The sequence below is a fragment of the Trichosurus vulpecula genome, chromosome 8 (assembly GCF_011100635.1).
Source record: "Trichosurus vulpecula isolate mTriVul1 chromosome 8, mTriVul1.pri, whole genome shotgun sequence".
Taxonomy (NCBI): Eukaryota; Metazoa; Chordata; class Mammalia; order Diprotodontia; family Phalangeridae; genus Trichosurus; species Trichosurus vulpecula.
This window is the reverse complement of record NC_050580.1, coordinates 59,360,962-59,387,655: the sequence shown is the minus strand read 5'-3', so window position 1 is coordinate 59,387,655 and position 26,694 is coordinate 59,360,962. Positions and strand designations below refer to the sequence as shown.

At 40.9% G+C, this 26,694-nt stretch overlaps 1 protein-coding gene across 6 annotated transcripts in view; it reads left to right on the top strand.

Moving 5' to 3' along the window:
- The window catches only part of KCNMA1 (potassium calcium-activated channel subfamily M alpha 1), a 901,346-nt gene that overhangs the window by 813,622 nt on the left and 61,030 nt on the right, over window positions 1-26,694 (top strand). For all 6 annotated transcript variants that reach the window (XM_036736100.1, XM_036736099.1, XM_036736098.1 and 3 more), the window contains 3 exons: window positions 1,718-1,841; window positions 7,757-7,981; window positions 14,307-14,499. In XM_036736100.1, coding sequence (XP_036591995.1) covers window positions 1,718-1,841; window positions 7,757-7,981; window positions 14,307-14,499 — 542 coding nt within the window. The remainder of the gene's footprint in view (window positions 1-1,717; window positions 1,842-7,756; window positions 7,982-14,306; window positions 14,500-26,694) is intronic.

Genomic DNA, 26,694 nt, shown 5'->3' with positions numbered 1-26,694 from the left:
AAATGTTTAACAAAATAAATAAAAATATAAGATAACATAGATAATGTTAGTCTGTGTTTTTTTTAAGTCAATATGCAGCCTTCTTCAGTGTAGGTACTATTACCATCCATGCACTGGTCATCTGATCTTCTGGCACAGGGTCTTCATGAGTTACTATGGTATAGACCAATATTTGGATGATGAACATCTCAGAAACAGACTGAGCCCACATTAGTTGCCTTTCCAAGTTATATCCTACTGGCATAGCCTTGAAGACCCCAGGATCACCTCCACTCTACGATAAAGTACTATGATAGAATTTTTGTGGAAGGCAAAACATAAACTAATAATGTAAATAGGCCCCAGAAAGGTCTAGCTAATTTTTGTTTAAATGACAGATACAATATTTTTAAGGAAAGTGAAGGGGAGTGACCGCAAACTTAGGGGGTCACCGTCAAGTGAGGATAGCTGTGTTGCCTCTGAAACCAACCTATGGTATTACCACTATCAAACTGAGTCTTAGTACTGGCTAGACCATGGATGGCTGTTATTGTTGTGAAAGCCACCAAAGGGGATAGAATAGCCACTGGTGGAGATGAATATGCCCTGAAGAAAGGATGGACTCATATGGAGGGGAGAAGATTGTTTCTCATCAACTATCTCTGGGTGATGCGTGTTTTCAAACAGGAAAATAAATCAAGAGAGGATAACTGTTGCTCCCATGTTCTCAGGGCCAGTTTGTCAGGACATTCCCAATCCAAGGAGGCTTCTTGCACAAGCAACATTATAGCTGGGGTGTGAGGGGAAAGGGACTTGGAGGAGATACAGAGAGAGAGAGAGAGAGAGAGAGAGAGAGAGAGAGAGACAGAGAGAGAGAGAGAAACAGAGAGAGACAGAGAGACAGAGACAGACAGAAAGAGACAGAGACAGAGAGAGACAGAGAAGAGAGAGACAGACAGACAGAGAGAGAGAGAGAGAGAGAGAGAGAGAGAGAGAGAGAGAGAGAGAAATGGAGAAGTAGTTAGATGGTTAGTGCAAATACAGTTGTCAAGGAAGGAAAGTGGGTGGGGGAGCTGTTGTTTAGTATTGAAATCATGTATTCCAGATGTGGGCATTTGGTAGTCAATCCTCTCTGAAGTGACACACTGCTGAATCTTTAAAGGGCTTCAGTTGGGGAAAGCAAAATCTGATTGGGCAAATTGCTAAAATATTTAAAGTGCAGCCTGTTAAAGCTTTTACTGCGAAGAGCATCACGTCAGAAGTTGTAGTCAGAAAGAACAAATAATTGGCTTTCCATCCTCATGCTAGTCAGTCAGCATGGGGCTCTGTTCCTATTCCTTCCACATCATTGCTAAGGCTAATAGCAACCTTTTGGTTAGATGTTTTTTGGTAGTGAAGGGGGGTGAGGGGAGTTAGTGGAGAGAGATGGGGGTAGGGAGGTGCTGACAAGGAGGGGAGAACAAACCTGAGAAAGGAGAGAAAGCCCTGTTTAGAAAGAGATGATTAACAGAGCTCACCATTGAGGTTTTCTGCCTGCCAAATGTCAACTGGATGTGTTTTTCCAGGTTGATGGTGGTGGGTTCTCAGGTTTTGCTTTTCACTGCACAGGTCCTGCAAACTGTTTTTAATGACAATAACTTCATTTTATCTTTCATGCCTTTCAATATGCAGCTCTAGGGACACCTTCCCATTCATATTTTATCACATTTTCCACTTACATTATTTTTTTTTGCTACAGGCATGACCCTTTGTTAATTCCTGGCAATGATCAGATCGACAACATGGACTCCAACGTGAAAAAGTACGACTCTACAGGGATGTTCCACTGGTGTGCAGCCAAGGAGATCGAAAAAGTCATTCTGGTGTGTGTCAAAGGAGTCCTTTCATAATTCTGACCAAAGCCAGGTTTTCTAGCCCTGAGATCTGCCAGCTGTTTTATGGGATGACACAATCCCCCGTCCTATTTTTAAGACGATAGAAATTAGGAACACATTGAGGGGTCTTGATCTCTGATCAAAGTTTGTACTGGGAGTAATAAATCAAGTGTTCTTTCCTTCCTTCCTTCCTTCCTTCCTTCCTTCCTTCCTTCCTTCCTTCCTTCCTTCCTTCCTTCCTTCCTTCTACATATATTGATCCCCTTACTATATGTATGGCCTTGCGCTAACTGCTAGGAACAGATTCAGATCAGATGAATGATGACTGGCTACAGAGTTTTATGTGCCTGACCTTCCTCCCTAACTATATTATAAGCTCCCCAAGGGTAGGAAATATGTCTTATTCATTATTATATCTCCCCAGTCATGTACACACTCACACAAGCACATACAAAATCTCTAGCATGACACACTATGGGTAGTAGGCACTTGGTGCTAGGCTGGTGATGATAATGAGGATAACACATGTCCGATTTAATTTAGCCAATAACAAACTTTGTCCTGGCTGTTAAGATTATGCTGACAAAAAAAATGAAATTGTCCCTGCCTTGAGGGAGCTTCCATTCTGCATTACCTGCACACAGGGAGGCAAATGCAAAATATCCACATATGAAATTTAATCTCGAGAAAAAGAGAGCCTTACTAGTCAGAGGACTCAGGAAATGCCTTGGCTCTTCAGTCATGTCTCAAAGGAAGCTAAGGTAAAAAAGAAGGGCAGTGCAGGCATGGCACCCAACTGCTCGAGGGCAAGGAAGCGGATGGACTGTCCAGTGGGAGCAGCTAAGAGGCCAGTCCGGCTGGGATGGAGACTTCACAAAAGGGGGTAATAGGAAAGAGAGTGTGAAAGTGAGGTGGGAGCCAGATTGGTTGGTTAATGAACATGCAACTAACCAAGGTCACAAGATATTTCTTGGTTTGTAAACATATTAATAGCTGTAGTGCAACTATTCCATTGTTTCTCACCAGGGACACTAAGGTTTAGTTTAGAACTCTGAGGTGCCATAATAATAACTAATAATAATAATAATAAGTATTTATATAATACTTTAAAAATACCTTACAAATATTTTCTCACTTTATCCTCATAACAACCCTGGGAGGTAGGTGCTATTTTTATTCCCAATGTATAGATGAAGAAACTGAGGCAAATAGGTTAAGTGACTTGTATACAGCTAGTACCCAAGGCTGGATTTGAATTCAGGTCTTCGTGACTCCAGGTCCAGGGCCTAGCCACTGTACCACTCAGATGCCTGGTTTAATGCTCTGGGCTTTCAGAGCAAGGCAAGATCACTCTCTATTGGGGTGGCCAATGAAGGCTTCATCTGGGAGGCCTGGTCTAGAGAATGGATGGAAATCATAGGGCACCAAATGAATAATGGACAGGGAGTCTATCACCCCAAGTCTCTGGGATAACTTTCTGGAGATTGGCATGTTCCTGCCTCCCCTTCCATGCCACTCTCCCATCCCCCACCTTAGGCCCTGTTTGCATTCCATCTGCTTGTTAAAGTGGGCTAGCTACCCAGCTGACTTGGCCAATTAAAAATAATTAGGCGGCCTATCACAGTTAGTTAGAGTCAGGAGAAGCTTCGGCTCGAGGTGCCCATGCACTCAGACCTCCAAGCAGCCAGTAACTAAGTCCAGATCTCCACCACAAAACTGATGATATTTGAAATGAGGTCCCCAGTGGATCCTCACTTTGTCGCAGTTTATAAAGCATTTCCTGAGGCCGGTGTTTCAGATTTCCCTGCACTGTTGCACAAGGAAACCGATAATGGTGACAGCCCCCACTTTATCCTAACGATCAGGGAGCAAGAGAGCCCGTTTCCTCCTTTCCTTGGGGGTTGTGGTAATAACCCTGACATTGTCATGAATTGCAATATTGGCATTTAAACAATCAATACACCAGTCAATTCCAGAGAGTAAATCAACCAGAGTTTGACATGTACAGTGGAAATTAATAGACGTCCCCAAAGACACTGTAGGCCGCATGGGGCTATCTTGGTTTACAGTGACTGGGAGTCACAGAGGGGCAAAAGGGAAGTGATGAACAGGAAGGAGTCAAGGAGAATGGCCCATAATGAGCTTCTTATGTCATTCATATTATTTTGTATGACAGGATGCTAGAGGGCCAGCAGTGAATGAATATTTGCATTTCACAGAGACCTCAGATTTATATCATTCACAGGTATGGCCTTGGAGCACTTCTTTGCTCCCACGTTGACCTGAACTGAAGGCTTTTTATTCTATTGTCTTTGTGGTGGTCTTCCTCTGGAAGGCTTAAAAAGCAGGAGGCAGAATCATATAATAGAGCACATTCCTAGAATTCCATCTCATCATAGATCACAGATTGCAGAATCTCAGAATTGGAAGGGGCCTCAAGATGTTATCTTGTCAAACCCACACTTCCATAGCTTTCTCAATAAGGCATCATTTAGCTTTCCTGTGAAGATCTCCAGTGAGGTCTTCCAGGGCAGCCTATTCTACTTTGTTGTTGTTTAGTGTTTCAGATTCTTTGTGACCTCATTTCAGGTTTTCTTGGCAGAGATACTGAAGTGGTTTGCCATTTCCTTCTTTAGCTCATTTTACAGATGAGGAAACTGAGGCAGAGTTAAATGACTTGCCCAGGGTCACACAGCTAGTAAGTGGGTGAGGCTGGATTTGAACTCATGAAGATGAGTCTTCCTGATTCCAAACCCAGTGCTCTATTTACTGTGTCACCTAGCTGCCAAAAACTGTCTTTTTACAGTCTATGATGTCGTACTCAATCATTTTTCAGTTGCTTCCAATTCTTTGTGACCCAATTGGGATTTTCTTAGCAAGGACATTGGAGTGATTTGCCATTTCCTTGTCTATATCATTTAACAGATAAGGAACTGAGGCAAACAGGGTTAAGTGACTTGCCCTGGATCACACAGCTAGTAAATATCTGAGGCTAGATTTGAACTCGGGAAGATAAGTCTTCCTGACTCCAGGCCCTGCCCTCTATGGCATCACCTAGCTGCCCCTAATCCACTTTGGGATCACTTAAATTGCTAGGAAGAATTCTCCTAAATCTGTCTCTCTGAGGCTTCTTCCTTCTACTCTTTCTTACCACCCCAGAACCCCCAATTAGCAAGCATTTGTTTTCCCTCTCCCTATCTTCCTTCCCCTATTTAAAATTTTTTTTTAAAAAAGAAAAAACCTTGGTAACAAATACGTATAGTCAAACATGCAAAGGGACAAGTAGAAAATGTCCAATTTCCATTGTCTATAAGGGCCCCTCAAATGCTTGAAGATGACTATGTCGGTTCACTAAGAGCTTCTCTTTTCTGGGCTAAGCAGACTCAGTTTCTTCTACCAGTTTTTATCCCCTGTGGTTTTCAGCTTTAGAATAGGACATCAGGAGTGGCTACCAGACTGGACTGACCAAAGCAGTCCTAACCCAGGGTGGTCCCATTGGATTCTATCCCAACCCATTCCATTCTTAATGCTCAAGGGCAAGAGAGTCCTGTCTTCCAGGGGAAGAGCATGGAAAATGCAGGCGCAGAAGAGAAGAGGAAGGGAACAAACATTTATTAATTATTAAGCTTACTATGTTTCAAAGAAAGCTAGGTAGCCCAATGGATACAGTCCCAGACCTAAAGTCAGGAAGACTCTTCTTTCTGAATTCAAATCCTGCCTCAGACACGGTAGCTGTGTGACTCTGGGTGAGTCACTTAACCCTTGTTTGCCTCAGTTTCCACATCTGTAAAATGAGCTGGAGAAGGAAATGGCAAATCACTTCAGGATCTTTGCCAAGAAAATCCCAAACAGGGTCACCAAGAGTCAGACAGGACTGAAACTACTGAACAACAGCAACAAACTCTGTTTTGGGTGCTATGCTAAGCACTTCACAAATATAATCTCATTTGATGCTCACAACAACCTTTGGAGGGTTATTATTCCCATGTTACATTTAAGGAAACTGAGGAAGGCAGATGTTAAGTGATCTGCCCAGCATCACAAAGCTAGTAGGAGTATGAGGTCACATTTGAACTCAAATCTTCCTAACTCCAGGCCCAATGTTTTATCCCTGTATTACCAAGCTTCCCACAGAGAAGTTTCCTGAATCACAACAATGAATCTGGAACTCAGAACCCAGCTTCCATCACTGAGACTGTGATTAGAGACAGAAGTTCTTGTCAGTCTGTCAGTTTGTCAATAAACGTTTTAAATAATATTTTATTTTTCCCCAATTACATGTAAAAACAATTTTAACAATTTTTCCAAAAAAAGTTGAGTTCCAAATTCTCTTCTTCTTTCTCCTCTCCCCTCCCTGAGACAGTATATAATCTGATATAGATTATACATGTGAAATCATGTAAAACTTATTTCTATATTAGCCATTTCCACAAACATTTATTAAGGTCTCACTATGTGCCAGGTAGGAGCAGCTAGGTGGCACAGTGGATAGACTGCAAGGCTTGGAGTGAGGAAGACTCATTTTCCTGAGTTCAAATCAAGTCTTAGGCCCTTACTAGCTGTGTGATCCTGGGCAAGTCACTTATTCCTATTTGCCTTAGTTTCCTTATCTGGAAAATGAGCTGGAGAAGGAAATGGCAAACCACTCCAGTATTTTTGCCTGGAAAACCCCAAATAGGGTCACAAGGAGTCAGACATGACTGAAAAAATACTGGACCACAACAAATGTGCCAAGTACTGTCCTAAACAATGGTTCCATGGAGAAAGGCTCCATTTTGAGCCTCAGTTTATGATAAAATGAGGATGTTTGAGTAGTTGGTCTCTTAGGTATTTGCTAGCATTTTGTGATGCCAGTAGTTAAATATAAATTAGCATCATACCAGTGAAGAAGAAGGAATGGGGACATTGTCTGGTGGGTCACTTTGATTCCCCATCAGAATATAAGATCCTCATGAGAAGGGATTTTCATTTTTTGTGCTTATATCCCCAGTACCTCACATGGTGCCTAGCACATAGTAGATGCTTAATAGATACTTGATAATTGATTGATTGAACTGAGCCAAATTGTTCTTTTCCTCTAGATTTGGGAAAAAAATGTATTTTGATTCTTCTTTATCTTTCCTCACTGTCAAACTATGGAAATTGGCTCCCCTTTACATACATTTGGGATTCTGTGTTAGATCTGCCCTCTCTCCCTAAATATCCATTCTCTGTAGTGCTTCCCAGGACTGGAATCTACACTGCTGAGCTCGGATGAATAGCATCCGTAGACCATTTGCAGTACATGATCTAAACTTTGTAACTACCTGGCCTACTTCTACCAAGAGGCAACAAATCTTTTCTACCTGGGAGAAGTTCCATTCTGAATTCCCATAGTGGGCCTCTCTGCTTAAGTAAGCACTCTTTCCAGGGAATGCTTTTCCTTTTTGGTTTTGTGTTCAGGGTTTGATTTATAACAGCCATGCAAATAAGAGCAGACCCCAGTGGTGTAGGGGCGGACAATAAAGAATTGTAATAAAAATGAGAAAGACTCTATGGCTCAGTTCCCAGGTCTTATACTTCAGGTCCTGGTGCTCATAATGCTAGTGCCTTCCCTCTGTTGATTGGCTCCAATTTATCCTGTCTATATTTTCTTTGTCCGTAGTTGTTTTCACATTACTTCCCCCATTTGAATGTGAGCTCTTTGAGGGTAGGGATTGCCTTTGGACTTTCTTTATATCCCTAGCACTTACCGTAGTGCCTGGCACACAGTAGGCACTTAATAAATGTTTATTGACTGGTTGGATAGCTGAGTCATGGCCCTAAGTATCCTCATCATTAGGATCCATGTGAAAAGTCATTATTTTAATGGACTAATGAGTTTAACCCAAACCTCTGTGTCTTCTTTTACTTTCTTGTTTCAGACGAGAAGTGAAGCCGCCATGACGGTTCTGAGTGGGCATGTGGTGGTTTGCATCTTTGGTGATGTCACATCAGCTTTGATCGGCCTCCGGAACTTGGTGATGCCTTTACGTGCCAGCAATTTTCACTACCATGAACTGAAGCACATCGTGTTTGTGGGTTCCATTGAGTACCTCAAGAGGGAGTGGGAAACACTACACAACTTTCCCAAAGTTTCAATATTGCCTGTAAGTCCAAGGCTGTACTATTGATACTTTCTTTTCTTTTCTTTTCTTTTCTTTCCTTTTCAAGAAAATCCCAACTGGGCAGGATTGTTGTGTCTTTGATCATGAATTTGTTCCTTTGTCTGGCTATGGGCCTGAGGACTTAGCCCATCCCTTGTGCATCATGCAAGAAAACCTAAGCCCTGGGAGACCTTATTAAATGAAATTTGCAGTGGTTTTCAGTCCCTCATCAAGAATGAATTTTAGCTAGTATCAGATGTTATTACCTTCTGAACACTGTCCCTTGCTTAACCTCATTTGGTCCTGATGAATTCGATGTAGTAGTGTTTGTAATAAATTGATTTGTGCTGTATTGATGATTGTAAATACTTTGAACTGGGTCCCCTCTTCTCCCTTTCCCCCTTAAATTTTTTTGGTACCTACATTGAAGAGAGATCTATTTATTCTTATCTGTTATATCTTGGTCTTCCTGCCACTCTGTCCCCACAGTTAATGGCAGAGTAGCCTTCCCACTGGAAACTCCGTTCTTGGGGCTATTGTCATCTAGAGTATGATTGAATCTGATAGCATACATTAAAAAAAAAAAATTGGACTCAAAGTCCAAAGGGAAGAGAGTCAACCAAACTGGTGTTTATTAAATACTCACTATGTGCCAGGCATTGTGGTAAGAACAGGGGATACAAATAAAGACAAAGGATAGTATCTCCTCTTAAGGAGCTTATAATTCAACATGAAAACAACTATGTACAAATAAGATAATATAGAATAAATTGGAAATAGCAGAGAGAAGGACTAAACACCTTGAACATTAAATCAGTGTGATAGAGATTGGACTGAAGAATATAGGAACTCTATCTTTGCTCATTTTCAATGAATATATATCCCATAAGCTCTAAAAAAAAGTTCTGGGTGGATGAAACATTTAATGTTTGATGTTGTTCCCCATTTTGAAAACGTGTACCAGCATCATATTATTGTCCTAATACAGCCATATTCTTTTTTTTAGATTTTATCTTATTTTTATTTATTTATTTAGTATCTTATTTCCCCCCAGTTACATGTAAAAAAAAAATTTTAGTATTCATTTTTAAAATTTTGAGTTCCGAATTCTCTCCCTTCCTCTTCTCCCCCCACATTGAGAAGAAAGACAAGTTGATATAGGTTATACATGTGTGGTCAGGCAAAACACTTCCATAATAGTCATGTTGTGAAAGAAAACATAGACCAAAAAAAACCTAAAGAAAAATAAAGTAAAAAGAAAAAGTATGCTTCGTTTTGTATTCAGACACCACCAGTTCTTTCTCTGGGGATAGATAGCATTTTTCATCATAAGTCCTTTGGAGTTGTCTCGGGTTGTTGTATTGCCAAGTCATCTTACAATATTGCTGTTACTTTGTACACAGTACATTTCACTTTGTATCAGTTCACGTAAGTCTTTTCAGGTTTTTCTGACAGCATCCTGCTCATCATTTCTCATAGTACAGTAATATTTCGTCATAATCGCATGCAACGATTTGTTCAAACATTCCCCAGTTGATGGGCATCCCCTCAATTCCAAATGAAAAGCCATATTCTTATGAAATGATGTAATACATGATTATGCCTTTCAATCTCCCTAAGGAATTGATATACTTCTTTCGATGCAATTTCAGACCTGTGGATGTCAGCTTCTAGAATGCCAGAAATTAAAGAGGAAAAAATAACCCAGAGTTAACAGCAAAATCTCATTCTTCCATTTTGAAAGGAGCATTAGGGCACTGATCTATATACACAATACCCTTTGTCAGCTCCCACCATTTATACTTTGACAATCAGATCTAGCCCTCCTGAATCCCAAGTTAACACACCCAGATCAAAAACAACTGACTTAATGGACACATACCCATGGGCATATGCACATGGGTAAATAGCCACAAAGATAGACAGGTAAGCCCCCATCCAGCACCCATCTCTATGCCCCAACAGAGGAGATGTGCACACTCATTCCTTACATACAATTCATAAATATTGTCAATTCCGTCACCTCTTCTTAATCATTTCTTTGCCCAGAACATTCTAAAAGGGCATTTGGAGACATATTTTGGAAGGACTTAGCAAAACAATTTTTGGTCAAGTTGCTGCTGTTTCACCGGCCTGCACCAAAGGTTTCATTTGTATGTAAGGATGGGGTAATTGCTCATCGATTCCCTGAGCTCACCCAATGGGTTGACACATGTAAATGCATAGATTCTCAGATTTTATAGGACCATTTCAAACCCTCTAAAACTTAGTGTCCTCAAACCTGGCACATTTGTACAAAATGAGCTTCCACATATGTCTTCACATATTTCACTGTTTAAGCAATACTCTATACAAAGTGAATGCCCACAGAAACACAAGATGTTTCCATTGATACCATTTATATTTTTTGTGTTTAGAACACATGCTTGCCCAAATGTGCTAGTGTTTTCCTGTTCCATTGCTACTACTCTAAGTGGAAATTAAATGACTTTGGGTACAGATAACTGAAACTTCCTTTTTTTGCTTGCCTAAAACCTTTGGTTCTATCGGTAAAGGTAACTCCTGGTATGGAAACTCCTTCCACTGAGCTATATTGGCGACTTGTCTATAATCTGTAGTCTTTGAGAGTTGCCTGGGGCACTGCTCAATTAAATGACTTGCCCACAGTCACACAGATAGTATGTATCAGAGGCAATGCTTGACCCAAATTTTCCTGACTACAAGGCTAGCCTTCTATCCTCTACCCTACAGTGTCTCTCATTCGCAAAATAAACAATGTAGTTTTGTTTTGTGTTGAGAATCTCACAAGGGAAGGAAAATAAATTGCTTTTTCTCTGGGAGAATAGTGCCTTAGGTCAGAAAATGTTCAAAAGCTATGCCCATTCTTCCTTGTCACTCAACCCACTTTCCAGAAATATATTGATGCTTATGACCAAGCTACCATCCAGTGTTTATAAAGGATTGCTTGTCTTAATTTCTGCAGTCAATGTACTCTCATAGAGGGACTGCTGTTTGGACATGAGAAAGTAGCATCCTGTAATATAAGCCATGAGATCTTACGAATCCTACCCCAGAGTGGTCAGTGAGGATAGTGAAGAATCAACATGTTTCATATAGATAGTCTGCCATAGAATTAAGGTTCAGCAATCAATTCGAATTTAAATTAGGTAGCATTTATTAAGTGTTTACTAGTTACCAATAACTCTGCTAGCTGTTGGGGATGGGAAAAGCAAAAACAGTTAAAATAAAATCATCTCTTTCCTTAAGGAGGGTGCATTCTATCTGGAAAGATATATCATGTAAATAAATATGCAAATGCTAGACAATTTCAAAAGGTAGGAATATTAACACTAACTAAAGGGAATCAGGAAAAGCTCCTTTTAAGAGACAAATGAAATAAGCCTGGAAAAAAAAAAAACAAAAGATTCAAAGGGGGCAGAAATGAAAAGGGAGTATATTCCAGGTGTGGGTGAATAGCTTTTTCAAAGACGTGGAGGTGGGAAATTGCCCAGATCAGAGAACAGCAATTTGGAATACAAAGTATATAAAGAGGAGTAATATGAAATGTCTGGAAAGTGAGTCTGGAGCCAGAATGTGAAGTATATGCCAAGCTGAGAAGATGATATTTTATTATAGAAACAAGAGGTAGTCATTGAAGGTTGTTGAGTAAGAAATGATATGGTCAGATCTATTTCTTTAGGAAGATTATTTTGACAAATGTGCATAGGATAGAATGGAAAGGGAGAGAAACTAGAAGTTGAGAGACCATGTAGGAGGCTTTTGTCATAGTCCAGCCAAGAGGGAATGAGGACTGAGCTAAGATAATGACTGTATGAGTGGAAAGAAGGAATCTCATGGGTGGAGGTGCATCTCACAGTCTGCTCTGGTGTGACTCTGAGCTTTAGAGATTATAAAAATCTAATCAATATTATATGGAGTTTTCAATGCTGCCCCTGCCCTGGCTAAACTCACAGAGACTATTAGAACACAGAAGGTACAGGTACAGTGGAAAGATCACTGAATTTGTAGATATCAAGTCCTGTGTTCAAATCCTGGCTCTCCTACTTACTACTTTTATGACCTTGAGCAATCAGCTGATGACCTCTCTACCCTGCCCCCACTTTTCTCTTTTGTAAAATTAGGTGGCTGGACAAGATGAGATTCCAGCCTTAAACTCATCATGTTGTGCTAAGAACTAGGCCTCTCATTATAAGGTGTAATAAAATACCATTAATGGCTAAGACAGGAATAAAGTGGATTTTAAGATGGAAAGATCCTTACTAATGAATGGATCCAGAAAATCTTCTTTAAGGAGATGACATTTGAATTTCACTTTAATGTTCAGACAGGAAGTCCACATGTGAGCATGACAATGGAAATTCAGGCATAAGGGACCATGTACAAAGGGGTGGAGGTGGGAAAGCACATGGCACGTATAGAGGTTAGTCATGGCATACATAGTATGTGCAGTAGAGTTGGATTAGTTATAAGGCTTCCAAAGCTGAGTGCTGCCACACTACAGAGTGCCCTGAAGACCAGACTAAGAAGCTAGAACTTTGCTCAGTTGACAATAGGGAGCCACTGAAAGTAGCTTTAGTTTTGTTTTTTTTTTAACCTGGCCTCCCAAAGTTCCTTCCATGGATTTTCAAGGCCCTCAATGACTTTGCAGCTCCCTCCTTGGCCTCACTGAAGGATTCCTTGACTCTAGTTGTTTTTTTTTAACCTTTCTTCTGGTTCCCCGAGGGGGAAACACAGGTTCCTAAGATTCCCCTGAGTTTCAGAACACCTTTAATGACCATGCCTTCTTCATGACTCCCTGGAAGCCCTCAACGCTATCCTTCCTCTCCTGGTCAATTTGTCTGAAATAAATGCATTAATATATTTTGAGGGGTTAAGTGACTTGCCCAAGGTCACACAGCTAGTAAGTGTGTCAAGTGTCTGAGGTCAGATTTGCACTCAGGACCTCCTGACTCCAGGGCCAGTACTCTACTCACTGCGCCACCTAGCTGCCCCTACTAATATATTCTTAATGGCCAGTCTTTACATCCCATTCTTATCCAGCCTCTGGGTTCCTCTCAGTATGACTTCTCCTAGAGGTCTAGTTCCCCAAAAAGAGCACTCTGCAGGCACCATGTGCCTCAGTTGCACATACCTTCATATTTTTCGGTCTTTTTTCCCCTCCATAGCCCCTAACCACCAATTCCTCTTTTGGAGAAAGTCCCTACTGGACCTAGCAAAAAGCTCTAGTTTCCAGTCTAAGAGATAACCCTTAGTTCAGGAGGCAGAATCATATAATGGAATGAAGGCTGAATCTAGAATCTTGGGTTGTGAGTTTGAATCCTGCCTCTGCCAAATGCTCTCTGTGTGACCTCGGGTACAGTCCTAAAATCCATTGCTCTTTAGCTCATTTGGAGACAGATCTTGAGCTTCCATGAAAGATAGTATTTCAGGAAATCAGCCCTGTGCACTTCCCCAGGGATTGTGGCATAGGTTAGCATTCAGACGATCTAGCTTTCTCATCCCACCCTCCCAGGGCCCTGAATGTCTCCATTACCCCAGACTTAAAATAGAAAGACTACTTTATACCCATAGCAATAATCACAGACAATTTCCACCAATTAAGAGAAGAATACAGCTCCATCCTCTGACTCACACACATGCAAGAGGTCTTCTGCCCCTTCCCCAATTTTTATGATCAAACCTAAAGCCCCATCACAGCTGCCTCACCCCCAGCCACGCGTGGCTTCTGGCCCCACCCTGTGCCATCTTCAACCAGCTGTACAGAGATCAAGAGTTATTTTTCCTGTTTTGTTTTGTTTTTTCCATCTTTACTTCTTTTTTCCTTTTGCCTGAAATAGGAGGTGACCTACCATTAGATAAACAGACATTTAAAACCCACCCCCTTGTTACATTCTGAAAGCCGGGGGTTGCCACAGGACTATGACTTAAATCAGGACAATTTTAAAGCAGAGAAGAGATGTAGGGCTCTGGCATTATTCCTCTTCCACGTTTGTTAGTAATAGCTTGATTGAGTATGAAGAGGGAGCCTAAAATGCTGCCATCAGCACCAAGTACCCTTTAGATTAACACACGACTCCTATTCCCTGCTATATAGTTAGGCCAGCTTAATGTCAGGGCATAAAACAGATACTTGTTAAATAATTTCCCAAAGCTCCTTCTCAATCTTTAATTTGTTTTTATTTTTTTCCTCTTCTTCTCTCTCTCTTCTCTCTCTCTCTCTCCTTCTCTCTCTCTCTCTCTCTCTCTCTCTCTCTCTCTCTCTCTCTCTCTCTCTCTCTCCCTCTTTTTTTTTTCTTCTCTGCCAAAGGGTACACCATTAAGTCGGGCTGATTTAAGGGCTGTCAACATCAACCTCTGTGACATGTGCGTTATCCTGTCAGCCAATCAGAATAATATTGATGATACTTCGCTGCAGGACAAGGAATGCATCCTGGCGTCACTCAACATCAAATCTATGCAGTTTGATGACAGCATTGGGGTCTTACAGGCTAATTCCCAAGGTAAGGACTGCCCTATAATACTCCCCTGCAGTGCCTACAGGGGACAGGACCTGGCAAGAGGAATATCCTTCATTCAGTAATTCAAAGAGCTCACATCAGCCAGGCTGACAGTGAGACCCGCTCATTGCTGGGATAGCTTTTAAAGGGGGTATCTGCTTTCTCTTCCCACTATTGCAGAAAGCAGGCTGGAAAGCTATGTGCACACACAAACACACACACACACACACCCTCACAATACATGCAAACACACATGCACACACTCACAAAATACACGCACAATGCATATGCTCACAATATATTAAACACATGCACACCTTCATAATACATGAAAACACACTCTCCTATATGCAAACATGCACTCACATATTCTCCAACATCTATGCAAATACATACACAATCATACTCTCATACATGCATGCAAACAAACATACATACACCTCTAACAATACATAGAAACACATTGCACATGCATGTCCACTCATACATGCCCCCACGCCCTCACAATACAGACACACATACCTACATACTCACACATGCATGCAAACACATGGGATCACATATGCATGCAGGCACATTCATATTTACACACTCTTACACATACATGCAGATACACATGCACACAAACACACAGACCCAGGCTGGGATTGTTTTGAATAAATGAGCCCTTAGAAGGTCTAGAGCTTCAGCCATGACGCACATGGATTACACCATTGGGGTCACCTGGCTGCATGTAGCTGTTGAACAAAGATGGGAGTGCTGATCAACACAGCTCTGGACTGGAGCCAGAGAAATGATAGTTTCTGACAAATCCTGCACCCCTTCCCCACCTCCCCACCTCCAGGTAGCAGCAGAGACAATGGATATGCCTGAAACAAGCTCTGTTTTTTTTTTAATTCACATGTTCCTCGCCCACTAAATGATTTTTGTCAGCTTACCAACTCTCTCTCAGAGAGTGGATGTAGCATAAAATGAACTGTCAGCAATATCTACCTTCCTCCCAGGCTGGGTAATCTCCAGCCTCAGATGCTGGACAATTGTTTACAAAGGAGCTGCCTTCAGGAAGCTTAAAAAGTTGGTGCAGCAGCATCCCAGAAATAATGTTTGAATATCCCATGAATCTGGTTATTCCAAGGTCAAAATGTGTCCACCATGATGACATGGAACGCCTCTTTCAATAGAACTTGGGAATTAAGGGGAGGGGGGCAGGATGGCCTTGTAGGATGAGCACTGCCTTTCAAACCACCAAGTAAAATCAAGTCCTAGAGCCATCATAAATGTGACCCTATTGCTGAAAAGAGCATCTATCTTTTGATTTGGGCAGTACACCCTGAGATCGGCCATCACATTATCTAGAAAAACAAAATATTACCGTTCCCTCCTTTCCTTTTAGACTTCCCTCTGTGGAACATGTGGCTTCGGAGCCAAGCTGGCATAGGGACTTGAATACAGGTTTTCCAAAAGATTTGGATTGTGATGGTTAGTTGTCAAAAACAATTAGACGGATAGGCGGCACGCCCCTGGCTCACTGGGCGATGGGATGTGACAGCCCAGGCCGTGAGAATCAGTTTTAATATAGAGTAGTCAGGACTACAGCAACAATTACATAAAGCAGGTGAAGCTGCTTCTGCTGGTCAGCAAACATCAGCTCAGAACCACTTTACAACTCTTTACCGGCAACTAAGTGCCTTTATTTACAGAGTGCCTGTCACTTCCCTCTGCTTGGAGATCTGGTGTATTATTTAACACTCATTCATCTAGGGAAAACATTTCAATTTAAATCAGCTGGCACAACAGTGGCTCTTGCCAGACTCTATCCCCCTATGCAACAACCCCCCCCCCGATTCTAAAGGACAAATAGCATAGTTTACAATGTCCATCTATGGAGCAAAAACCACAGACAGGGGTCTGTGGCTAGGGAGGGAAAGAGGAAGAGGGGTCCTGTTCGCATTGCTGTCTGATTCTCCTCCTCGAACTAGTCCAGATGTGTAGACACATGACTTGTTGCTCAAATGCTGAGTTTATGAATTGAACATCTTACATACCCCACATTTTTGGGGAGAATTCCAGCTTGGTATCTGCCCTCACTAATGCCAAATGACCACCCAACTGTAACATATAATCTTAAATCCTAGAGGGACTTAAAGATGATGTGACTTGCCCAGAATCATATAGTCAGTCAAGAAACATATACCAGGTACTACGCTAAGCACTGGGGATATGTAGGAGACAATAGGATTTCTCAGAGGTGTCAGATCCCCTGTCTTCTTTACTCCATGGCCAGCTTTCTATCCACTACTTCACAGTATGTCAATCTGTGCTCAAGGAAAGAGGAAGATGTGGATGTTTGCATATGTATCATACGGTCATAGAGCTAGAGCTGGTAGATATCTTGGGCACTGTTTAGTTCAAGTGACTCATTTTACAGGGGTACATATAGGGAAGTTAATTGATTTGCCTTAGATCCCACAGGTAGTAAGTATCAGAAGCAAGATATGAATCCAGGTCATCTGGCAACTAGAACCAGAGCTATTTCTACTGCATCATACCACCTCATGTGTACATACATACACATACACATATGTACACACACAAGTCATTTAATCTCTCAGGAATGTCAATTTCTCCTTTTGTAAAAAAGTGATGATACCTGTGGTAGTTACTGCCTGGGGCTTAAATGAGAATATGTGTAAAGATGATTGAAAATCATAACATTTCATACACACACACGCGCGCGTGTGCGTGTCTGTGTCCATGTATATACACACATATACATGCATACATGTGTGTATACACACATGTACACACATACGTTTATATGTGTGTGTATACACAATACATGCACATATATGTATATGTATAGAGGATAGAGCTGGTTTCAAAGCCAGGAAAACTTAGAATATTAATTTGAACATATACATGTATACATACATACATACATACATACATACACACACACACACGAGGTCCAGAGAAGTTGACTTGCCATACACATATGGTGTATGTATGTGTGTACAGATGTAGATGTAGATACAGATGTAGATACAGACATAGACATAGACATAGACATAGACATAGACATAGACATAGACATAGACATAGACATACATGTGGACATACATATACATAGATATAGATATGTGTGTATAGATTTGAAATTGCAGCTTGTCATACATACATACATGCATATATATGAATGTGTACATGTACATATACATATACAAATGTGTGTCTATATGTATACACACATACATAAATATATATTTATGTAAATGAGGGACAGAGAAATTTATTTGCCCCACCCATATGTATGTGTAGATATGAAGTTGTGGCTTGCCATACATATATGTATATATGCATGCATACACCATGTGTGCATGTGTGTATGTGTGTATATATGTACACACATATGTATGTATGTATGTATGTGTATGTGTATGTGTATGTGTGACATGGCACAATTTATTTGGACCTCATTTGTAAAATGTAAGTGTCTGAATAAACTACCTCTAAGATTTAATGTTCTGAATCTGTTTTATATTTTTAATAAAGATAGGGTTAAGACCAGTAGTACCTTTGCCAACATAGAGCAGCACCTTCTGTGAAACTTAGAATCTTAGACCATTGTCCAGATCATTGAGAGTTAAACAGACTTTCCCAGGCTCATGACACCAGGATGTGTCAGAAGTGGGATTTGGCCCCAGGTCTTCTGGCTTTATGACCGACTATGCTCTCTGCCATATTACATTTGCAGGTAAAATGTTATGATTTACAGCAATCTTTCCATAGGTTATCTCATTTAAGCCCCTATGCAGTAGATGATACAAGTATTATCAACATTTTACAGAAGGTAAAACTGAGGCTCTGCGAGGTTAAAGGACTTGCCCACAGCCAAAGAGCCAGCAAGTATCAAGGTGGGATTTGATTAAAGGCTTTCCTAACTCTCATGAAGAACTCTGTCCACTTCAGCAGGCTGCCTCACATGTTTATGTAAATCAAGGGATCACTGCAGGATAAGCAAGTTTCCCTGGGTATATTTGTAGATATATACAATAACATTGGCATACATACTTAGAAACACACCTTCCTCCCTAGGTGTTATGTCACTCATTCAGAATGCTATAGATAGTAATACCTAGATTCTCCATTGCCCGGCATGGGAGTGAGGGCTGTGAGCCTTATGTAGGAAGTGACATTTTTTTCTTTGGAAACGTGGCAACCTTCACTGTATGGAAAGGGTTAAAGGATGACTTGGAGGGGATGTGCTGACCCACTGCTATAGCCCAAATTTATATTGGTTGTACTAGAGGAAAAACAAAATGACTGTACCACTTGTTACATGCATGGATGACAAAAAGTTCACACTCACAACACCTGTGGGGCTCACAACACATCTGCAAGGAGAGTCCTAGAAGCAGAAGATTCTGAAAGCGGATATGACTCGCCCAGATTCCCATAGTCTTCCCCTATAGAAAAGAGGCTGAAATCAATTAGATGAATGATAAATTCCCACCCTTAGCTTACAAAAATCAGTTATACAAGTACCTGTGTGAAATTAGAGGTAGAGGAGACCTGGCTGAAGCAATTCCCAGGAAACTGTGATAGGGCCAGGTATGGTGATACATACATACACTCCCTGCTACTGGGGAGGCTGAGACCGGCATACCTCTGAACTTGGGAATTCTGAGATATTGTAGTCTAGGATGATAGGGTGTCCACATCAAGTCTGGCATTAATCGGGTGAGATCCAGGAGAAGGATGTCACCAGGCTCCTAAGAAGGGGTGAATGGCCCTGGTTGGAAAAGGAGCAGATGAAAGATCCCGTGCTCATCGATAGTGGTTACAATGTGCATACACACACACATACTCACACGTGTGTGTATGTATATATATACACACACATATGTGTACATATACATATACATACACTGTGTACACACATGTATATACACACACACACACACATATATATATATAATAGTAGTTACAGCGTAATCCCTGTATTTGTAGCCTGGAAGAAATGGGGAAACTAGTCTTTAAATTAAAAAAAATTAAGGCAATGTAGTAGTTTAGAAAGAACATTGGACTCCATGTCATGAAGCCTAGGTTCAAATCCTGGCTCTCCTTTTTGCCACCTGAATCACCTTGGTCAAGTCATTTCTTCCTTCTAGGCATCGGTTTCCTCGTTTATCAAAGAAGGATTTGAACTGAATGCTTCGGAAGGCCTCTTCCACCTTTTTAATCCCATAATTGGAAGGTTTTAGTTTACTAAAGCTCAATATACGTCGAAAACAATATCCAAAACAATGGCATACAGCCTTTAAAAGGTCATCGAGTCAGGTCAAACAAGCATTTATTAAGTGCTTACTATGTGCCCTGCACTGTGCAAAGCAGTAGGGCTACAAAGAAAGGCATGGTTCCTTCCCTCAAGGTAATTTACAAGCTACAGCATACAGACAATTGTATATGTTCCTGATATATACAGGGTGAGTTAGGTGTTCTAGAAAGGAAAGCATTAGCATTGAGGGGAACTGAGACAGGCTTCTTAAAGAAAGTAGGGGTGAAATTTGAGCCGAGGCCTGAAGGGAGCCAGGTGAGCGAGATGAGGAGGGAGTGCATTCCAGACTTGGAGGGCAGCTGGTAAAAAAAAACGGCAGAGTCAGGGAGGGGGGGGGGAACAAGAAAATGTCACTGGGTCGCAGAGTATATAGAATGTAAGAAGAGACTGAAAATGTATGAAGGGGACAGGGTGGGAAGGCCTGTAAAAGTCAAACAGAGGATTTTATATTTTATCTTGGGAGCAATAGGGAGCCACTGGAGTTTATTGATTTAAGGGGGTGTCATGGTCAGCCTTTAGGAAGATCACTTCAGGAGTTGATTGGAGAATGGTTTGTATGGGGAGAAATTAGAAGCAGTGAGATCAGCCAGCGGGCTTTTACTATAGGCTAGATATGAGGTGACAAGGGCCTGTACCAAAGTGGCTGCCATGTCTAGGAGAAAAGAGGATGGATGTGAGAGATGTAACATTACAGTAAGCTTAGTTATGAGAACATAGTGTCCAGAAAGAAGAATGTTATGCCCTGGTTGGATCATATATGGAGTACTGTGTTCAGTGTGCAGGACCTCATTGTAGCAAAAACATCAGGGGACTGGATTGTGTCTAGAAGAACATGAGCAGGTTGATGAGACAGATGAAGAACATGTTGTATAAACTTTGATTGAAGGAATTGGGGGATATTTAGCCCAGAGAGGAGAAGGCTAAGTGTAACTTGTTAACAATCTTCAAGTATTTCAAGGTCTGTCACTGAGAAGAAGGATCCAATGTGTTCTTCAGAGCTAGGAGCAAAGGGGTGAATTTTTAGAGTGGGAAATTCAGATTTATATACTAGAAAGTGGCCTTAATAATAGAGCTGGTGAAAAGTTGAAGGGGATGCCGTGGGTGGTAGTGGTAGTGGGGGCAAGGGAGGAGGGTTTCTTCCTCAGTGGAGATCTTTAGGTGAAGGTTAGATGGGTACTTCTTTGTAGAAGAAATTCTTGGTCAGGTACAGAGCAGACTAAATGGCCTTTTGAGTCCCTTCCAACTAAAGTTTGATTTCATAATCAGGTTGAAGCAACTGATGAAAAAAAAAACAGATATAGGCTTTGACTCCATTACCAGAAGCATATCATTCCAATGAGGGAAATTGGCTGGCTTATCATACTCTGCTCTGGTCCAACATATCTGTATCGACCAATCAATCATCAAAGAGTTATTAAATACCTACTATGTTCCAGGCACTATGCCAGGTACTGGGTATACAAGTATAAAAAAATGAAAAAAAACTTATACCTCCGGAGCTTACATTCTAATAAGAGAGAGAAAAAGAACATATAAAAATGTGTACAGCATAAAAATAAATTGAATAAATAAATACATATATATGTATATATAGACAAGTGGTTAACTACAAAGTAGTTGGGTGGGGGGAGTGGTTGAGAGAATCAGGAAAGGTTTCATGCACAAAACAGTACTGGATTTGCATCCTAAGAGAGGGATTTTATAAGATGCAGGTAAGGAATTAAGAACATTCCAAACCTGTGGGACAATCAATGCAAAGAATTAGAGGTGGGACGTGGAGCGTTGTGTGTGAGGAACAGAAGATATACAGAGCATACACATGTAGAAAATGGAGGGCTTAAAACTGGAGCATACCCAGAAGAGGCTTATTAAGTCTTGAAGAGTTCTGGAATTCATATCATATTATGAATGTTGAAGGATTAAGGATATGTTGCTTGGAGAAGAGAAGGGATAGAGGAAATATGGTAGCTGTTACCAAATAGTTGAAGGACTTGTCATACAAAAGGGAAAAGGAATTCAATATTAATTAGTTATTTATAACTGTAATAACTTTAGATTACATTTGCAAAGTGTTCTCTATACATCATTGTGTCTATTTCTCAGAACCATCTCATGAAAGAGGTACAATTTTTATTATCCCCATTTTGTAGATGAGGAAACTGAGGCTCAGAAATTTTAAGGAACTTGCCCAAGAATCCATAGCCAATGAATGGTAAAGCCTAGGACTGAATAAAGGGCTTCTAATTTCATAGCTAGTTTTCTTTCAGCTAGTTTGTTGAGATCAGTGAGTTAAATTCACAGGATGATAAAATTCAACTTATTATAAAGAAGATGGAATGGGATTTCATTCATGTGGAACTTAGGGATGAGGAAACTCCTTCTAGCAATGCCAGTGGTTATCTTTTTCTGTAACTTATCATCATAGCAAAATCCTAGGTCACTGAAAAGTTAAGTGACTTTTTCAGAGTCACACGGATAGTAGGTGCAGGAGATGAGAGTTTTTGACCCTGAGGCTAGCTCTATACAATCTCTGTCTCTGTCTCTGTCTCTGTCTCTCTCTCTCTCTCTCTCTCTCTCTTTCTCTCTCTGTCTCTCTCTCTCTCTCTGTCTCTCTCTCTGTCTCTCTCCTTCTCTCTCCCTCTCTCTGTCTTTGTCTCTCTGTCTCTGTCTCTCTCTCTGTCTCTCTCTCTGTCTCTCTCTCTGTCTGTCTCTCTCCTCTTTCCTCATCTTCCCTTCATGATTCTTCTTTAATCATAAGCACTATAATTTAAGCAGTTGCTTTATTATCCCCAAAACATCCAGTAAACTGAATTTTGCCTCAACCACGAAGAGGTCAGGAATTTGCTAGAAACAAATATAAATGTAAAGTTAGATAAAGAACCCAGCCTCTGCCTAACTGTTAAGAATTTCCCTAACTGGGGGCTCGGAGCAATTGCGATTGGACTCATAACTTTTCCTCTAAGATAAACTCCTATAAAGCAAAAGCAGATGGATCCACATATACCTTATGGGCCATTTTATTACCCTTCTGCTTAAAACAAGCTAATTCTTATAATAGGGTTTTATATACATAAAAGAAGAGCAGTCTAAAACTTAGAGCTAGATGGGATGGCCTCAAAAAAAATGCTGAGATCTAGGAATATTCAAGCAGAGACTGGCTGACTTCCTGTCTAGGGTAGTGTAATAGAAAAGATTCTTGCTTTATTTTTTATTTTTGGAGGGGGCCAGAGGGAAGGAGGGGAGAGATTGGAAGTGATTATCTCTGTGGTCCCTTCTATAAGACTATATAAGACATGTTCCTATGGTGTTTTTCCTGACTTGATATTCTTTAGGGATTTCTTCTTTATACATAGTCCCTTCTTCCTTTCTTCCCATAAATACCCACAGAGGAATAGTTGTGCTTGGAATGGATGGGGTAATAGCTTTTAGTGGAAACATTCTTCACCATCCTGTATAGCACTGTTTTTGTGTCTAAAGAAGAGAGTTACCCACATATTGGTGAGCATCTATTCATCTGGATTTTTCATTGATTTAATAGACCACCCCAATCTTCAATTCCCAAGTTGACTTTCAACACCTATCCTCCCCCAGTTTTTTGCTTCCCATTAATGCCCATCACCCTCACCACACTCACATTCACATGCAAACCTGTCTCTCTGCAAGTACACCTACGCGCGCGCGCGCACACACACACACACACAAACACACACACACATTCAGAAATCAGAAAAGCATTTTTCAGCTGCTCCTGCATAATAATTCACTTTCATAATATTCTCTTGTTCAACTCTGAAATGGTGATGGGGGAAAAAAGGTTTCTCTTTATATCCACCAAATGAGCAAAGCTCAATGCTAAAATATTTTTCTTCCGTTGTAACTGAAACGTCTACTGGCTCCCTTCCCAAAAACCAGAAAGACAATTATACTTAACTGTTTAGAGATTTATAAATACTACACTCGAGTAGCCTCTGGGTAGTAACTTTAGATACCCAGCCCAATAATTTTCTTTTATTGGTTTGTGATTTAGATCTTATTTTGAGTCCTATATAATAAGAGCGGTACATTTCATTAAAAGTGCTTACTAAACAATAAAGAAAAGTTGGCTTAGGGCCCCAAGCAGGTCTCGAGTACAGGAGGGGGGCTGCACTGTAACATTTCTTCTGTGGACATTACAAGACAGATCACAGAGTAGCAGTTCAGATGTATTTCAGCAAAGCAACAATTGCAGCTGTTTTCTAAATGACTTCAGCTTAGGAGAATTTTTCCTACACAGCGTATTTCACCACATGAGAGATCCTCTTAAGACCTCCATTTACAATTCTTGTAATAGATTCCTGGAGAAGGAAGGAAGAAAAAAAAATTCAAAGGGGGTGGAGAACGTTTGGTTTCTTTCTAGGCTTTGGAAGGTTATTCCTCCCCTCAGCCCCTCCAAAATTGAAGGTCCTTCATAGGATAAAAAAGTAAAACCGGGCAAACATAAACTTTGAATGTTTTTTTCCTTTTCAACCTGCAGAAAAGGACATATTAACATTCCTACCCACACTGTGCCCAACTCAGGACAAAGGCTAGGGAGGGAGAGCTTCAGGAACAGAATGCAATTAGGAGGATTCTATGGGGCTCATCCTTCCAGTCACAGTGCCAGCCTTTGGCAGAGTTAAGGTCTCCCTCAAAAACCAGATCCAGCTGTAAAAGGTCACAGGAGCTCTTTGCCTTTCCCACTATTCTTTTCTCCCCACTCTGCTTTGTTATCTTGTGAAAGTTTTCATAGCAAGATATTCAGTAAAGCTTCACTATGGGAGCTCCTGTTAAATCCTTTTTGCCTAAACACAAGCCCGTCCTCTTTGGGTTCTAAGAAACAATTCAGATAGTGAATGCTAAAGATTGTTTTTCTGGAGTCAAACTTGGCCTTCCAGAAACACTAAAGGGCAGCTTGGAGAAGAGGCTAGGGCAGTGGGTCACCAAGCAGCAGCTATCTCAATAAGCTCAGTGTTTCTGAATCAGAAATAGCTGGATTTATTTGCCATAGAAATACCTTTTTTGCTCCAGCTGCCAGTGCCTTAAAAACAAACAAACAAAAAACACTTTGGACAAACCAATCCTATTCTCCGTCTGGGCCTTAAATCCAAGGATCTGAAGTTTGTTTTGGCCATTTCTTGACTGCATCCCCATTCTCCAGGTTCCCTGCTTCCCCTGCCAAACACGAATGAGCTGGGTTATCTGGCCCCTGCTCCATCCCAATAGGACAAAACAGACAAGATCAAAATTAAGAGGAGATGAATCAGCCTGAGGCACCACACATTTCATCCTGCCTGTCTATGAGAATGGTGTAAATGTTTGAGTTTTGCTATTAATCAGAGCTTTAGCCTCTGATACTGGCAGCATGGGGACTAGGCAAGTTGAGATCAGGCTATCGTTCCCTTTCTTCTGGAAGCAAAGACATGTTGCCTTCTGGCTTTTGTTCATTCACTTGAATAACCTGTGGAGGTTCCCAGACCTTATTCGGTCTGCTGGGACAGGAAAGGCCACAGAAGTAAATGAAAAGACCAGTCTGCCCCCAGAACTGAAGGTCTCAGGTGACTAGTTATCCTTGGAAGATTGCCTAGGGAAGCTGTCAAATGTGAAGAAGGGTAGTGGTGTAATCAAGGAGAGGTACAGGAAGTGTTCTTTATTTATGCCTTTCAAACCCTCCAAAGTTTCTGATGAGATTCTGGGCAAAGACAAATGGATCTGTCAACTAATGAACATTTATTGAGAGCCTACTATGTGTAAACCACCATGCTAAGCACTTTGGAGGATGTGGCGAATTGTAAGACATGGCTGCTAACTTCTGGTTGCTTCCAGCTTAGAATGGGGAATTAGAGGGACAAAGAGAAATAGATAAGTAGGGAAATGAGGCAGTAGATTCAAAATATCCGAATGTACATTTCAGAAGATAAGTATTATGGGAACTCCTCTGCCCCAGAGTAATTGGAGTGAGAGGAAACCTGAGGAATGGGGATGGTTTTGATGAACAGAGATTTTAGGGAGGATCTAGGTTGCAGGGAAAATAATAAACAAATGCAAAGAGGTAGAATGGGGTGAAACTTGTTAAATGTCCCTTGGTTACAAAACCAAGTTATTCCATGTGACATGATTAAAGGATGATAGAATTTGATCGATGAAAGAATTTTCCATCAGAAGTCAGTATTTTTTCTTCTACAAAGCCCCCTACTAGTACTTTCTGTTCCTATATCAGTTATGTTTCCTACTATCCCCCACAGCAGTGACTTTCTCCTGCTTCCTCTGATTGTCTTCACTTAAAATGACACATGGATGATTATTAATCCATATACCGAGGCCACTAAACATCAAGAGATTTGAAGGACACTTCAGATACTTATGCCTGCTCTTTGTGCCCTGGACTAAAATGTACCCATTGCTTTAACCATTTCAAGTCAGGGCAGTCTGACAGCCTTTTACGTATTAGATAATCATGTGCTCTTCCTCTATACATCAAAGATTCAGTTATATCATCAACTTGCATATGTAAATCAATGGAATTTTAGGGGCAGGGACCATTATATCTTTGCCATTGTATTCCCAGGACTTAACACATTAGCATGCACATAGTAGGTACATAAGAAATGCTCATTGGTTGGTTAATTAATTGTAACCTCTCTGTGACTCAGTAAATACTTATGGTGGTCAAAATGTCCAAGGTGGTTTTGCCCAAATAAATCATAAAATAAGTCACCTTAATCTCCTTGGGCTTCAATTTCCTCAAATATAAAATGAGAGCATTGGATTAGATGGTGTTTGAAGTCTCTTGCAGCTCTAAATCCATAGTGATGAGTTCTCTGAATGTCTCTAGCTCAGTCTTC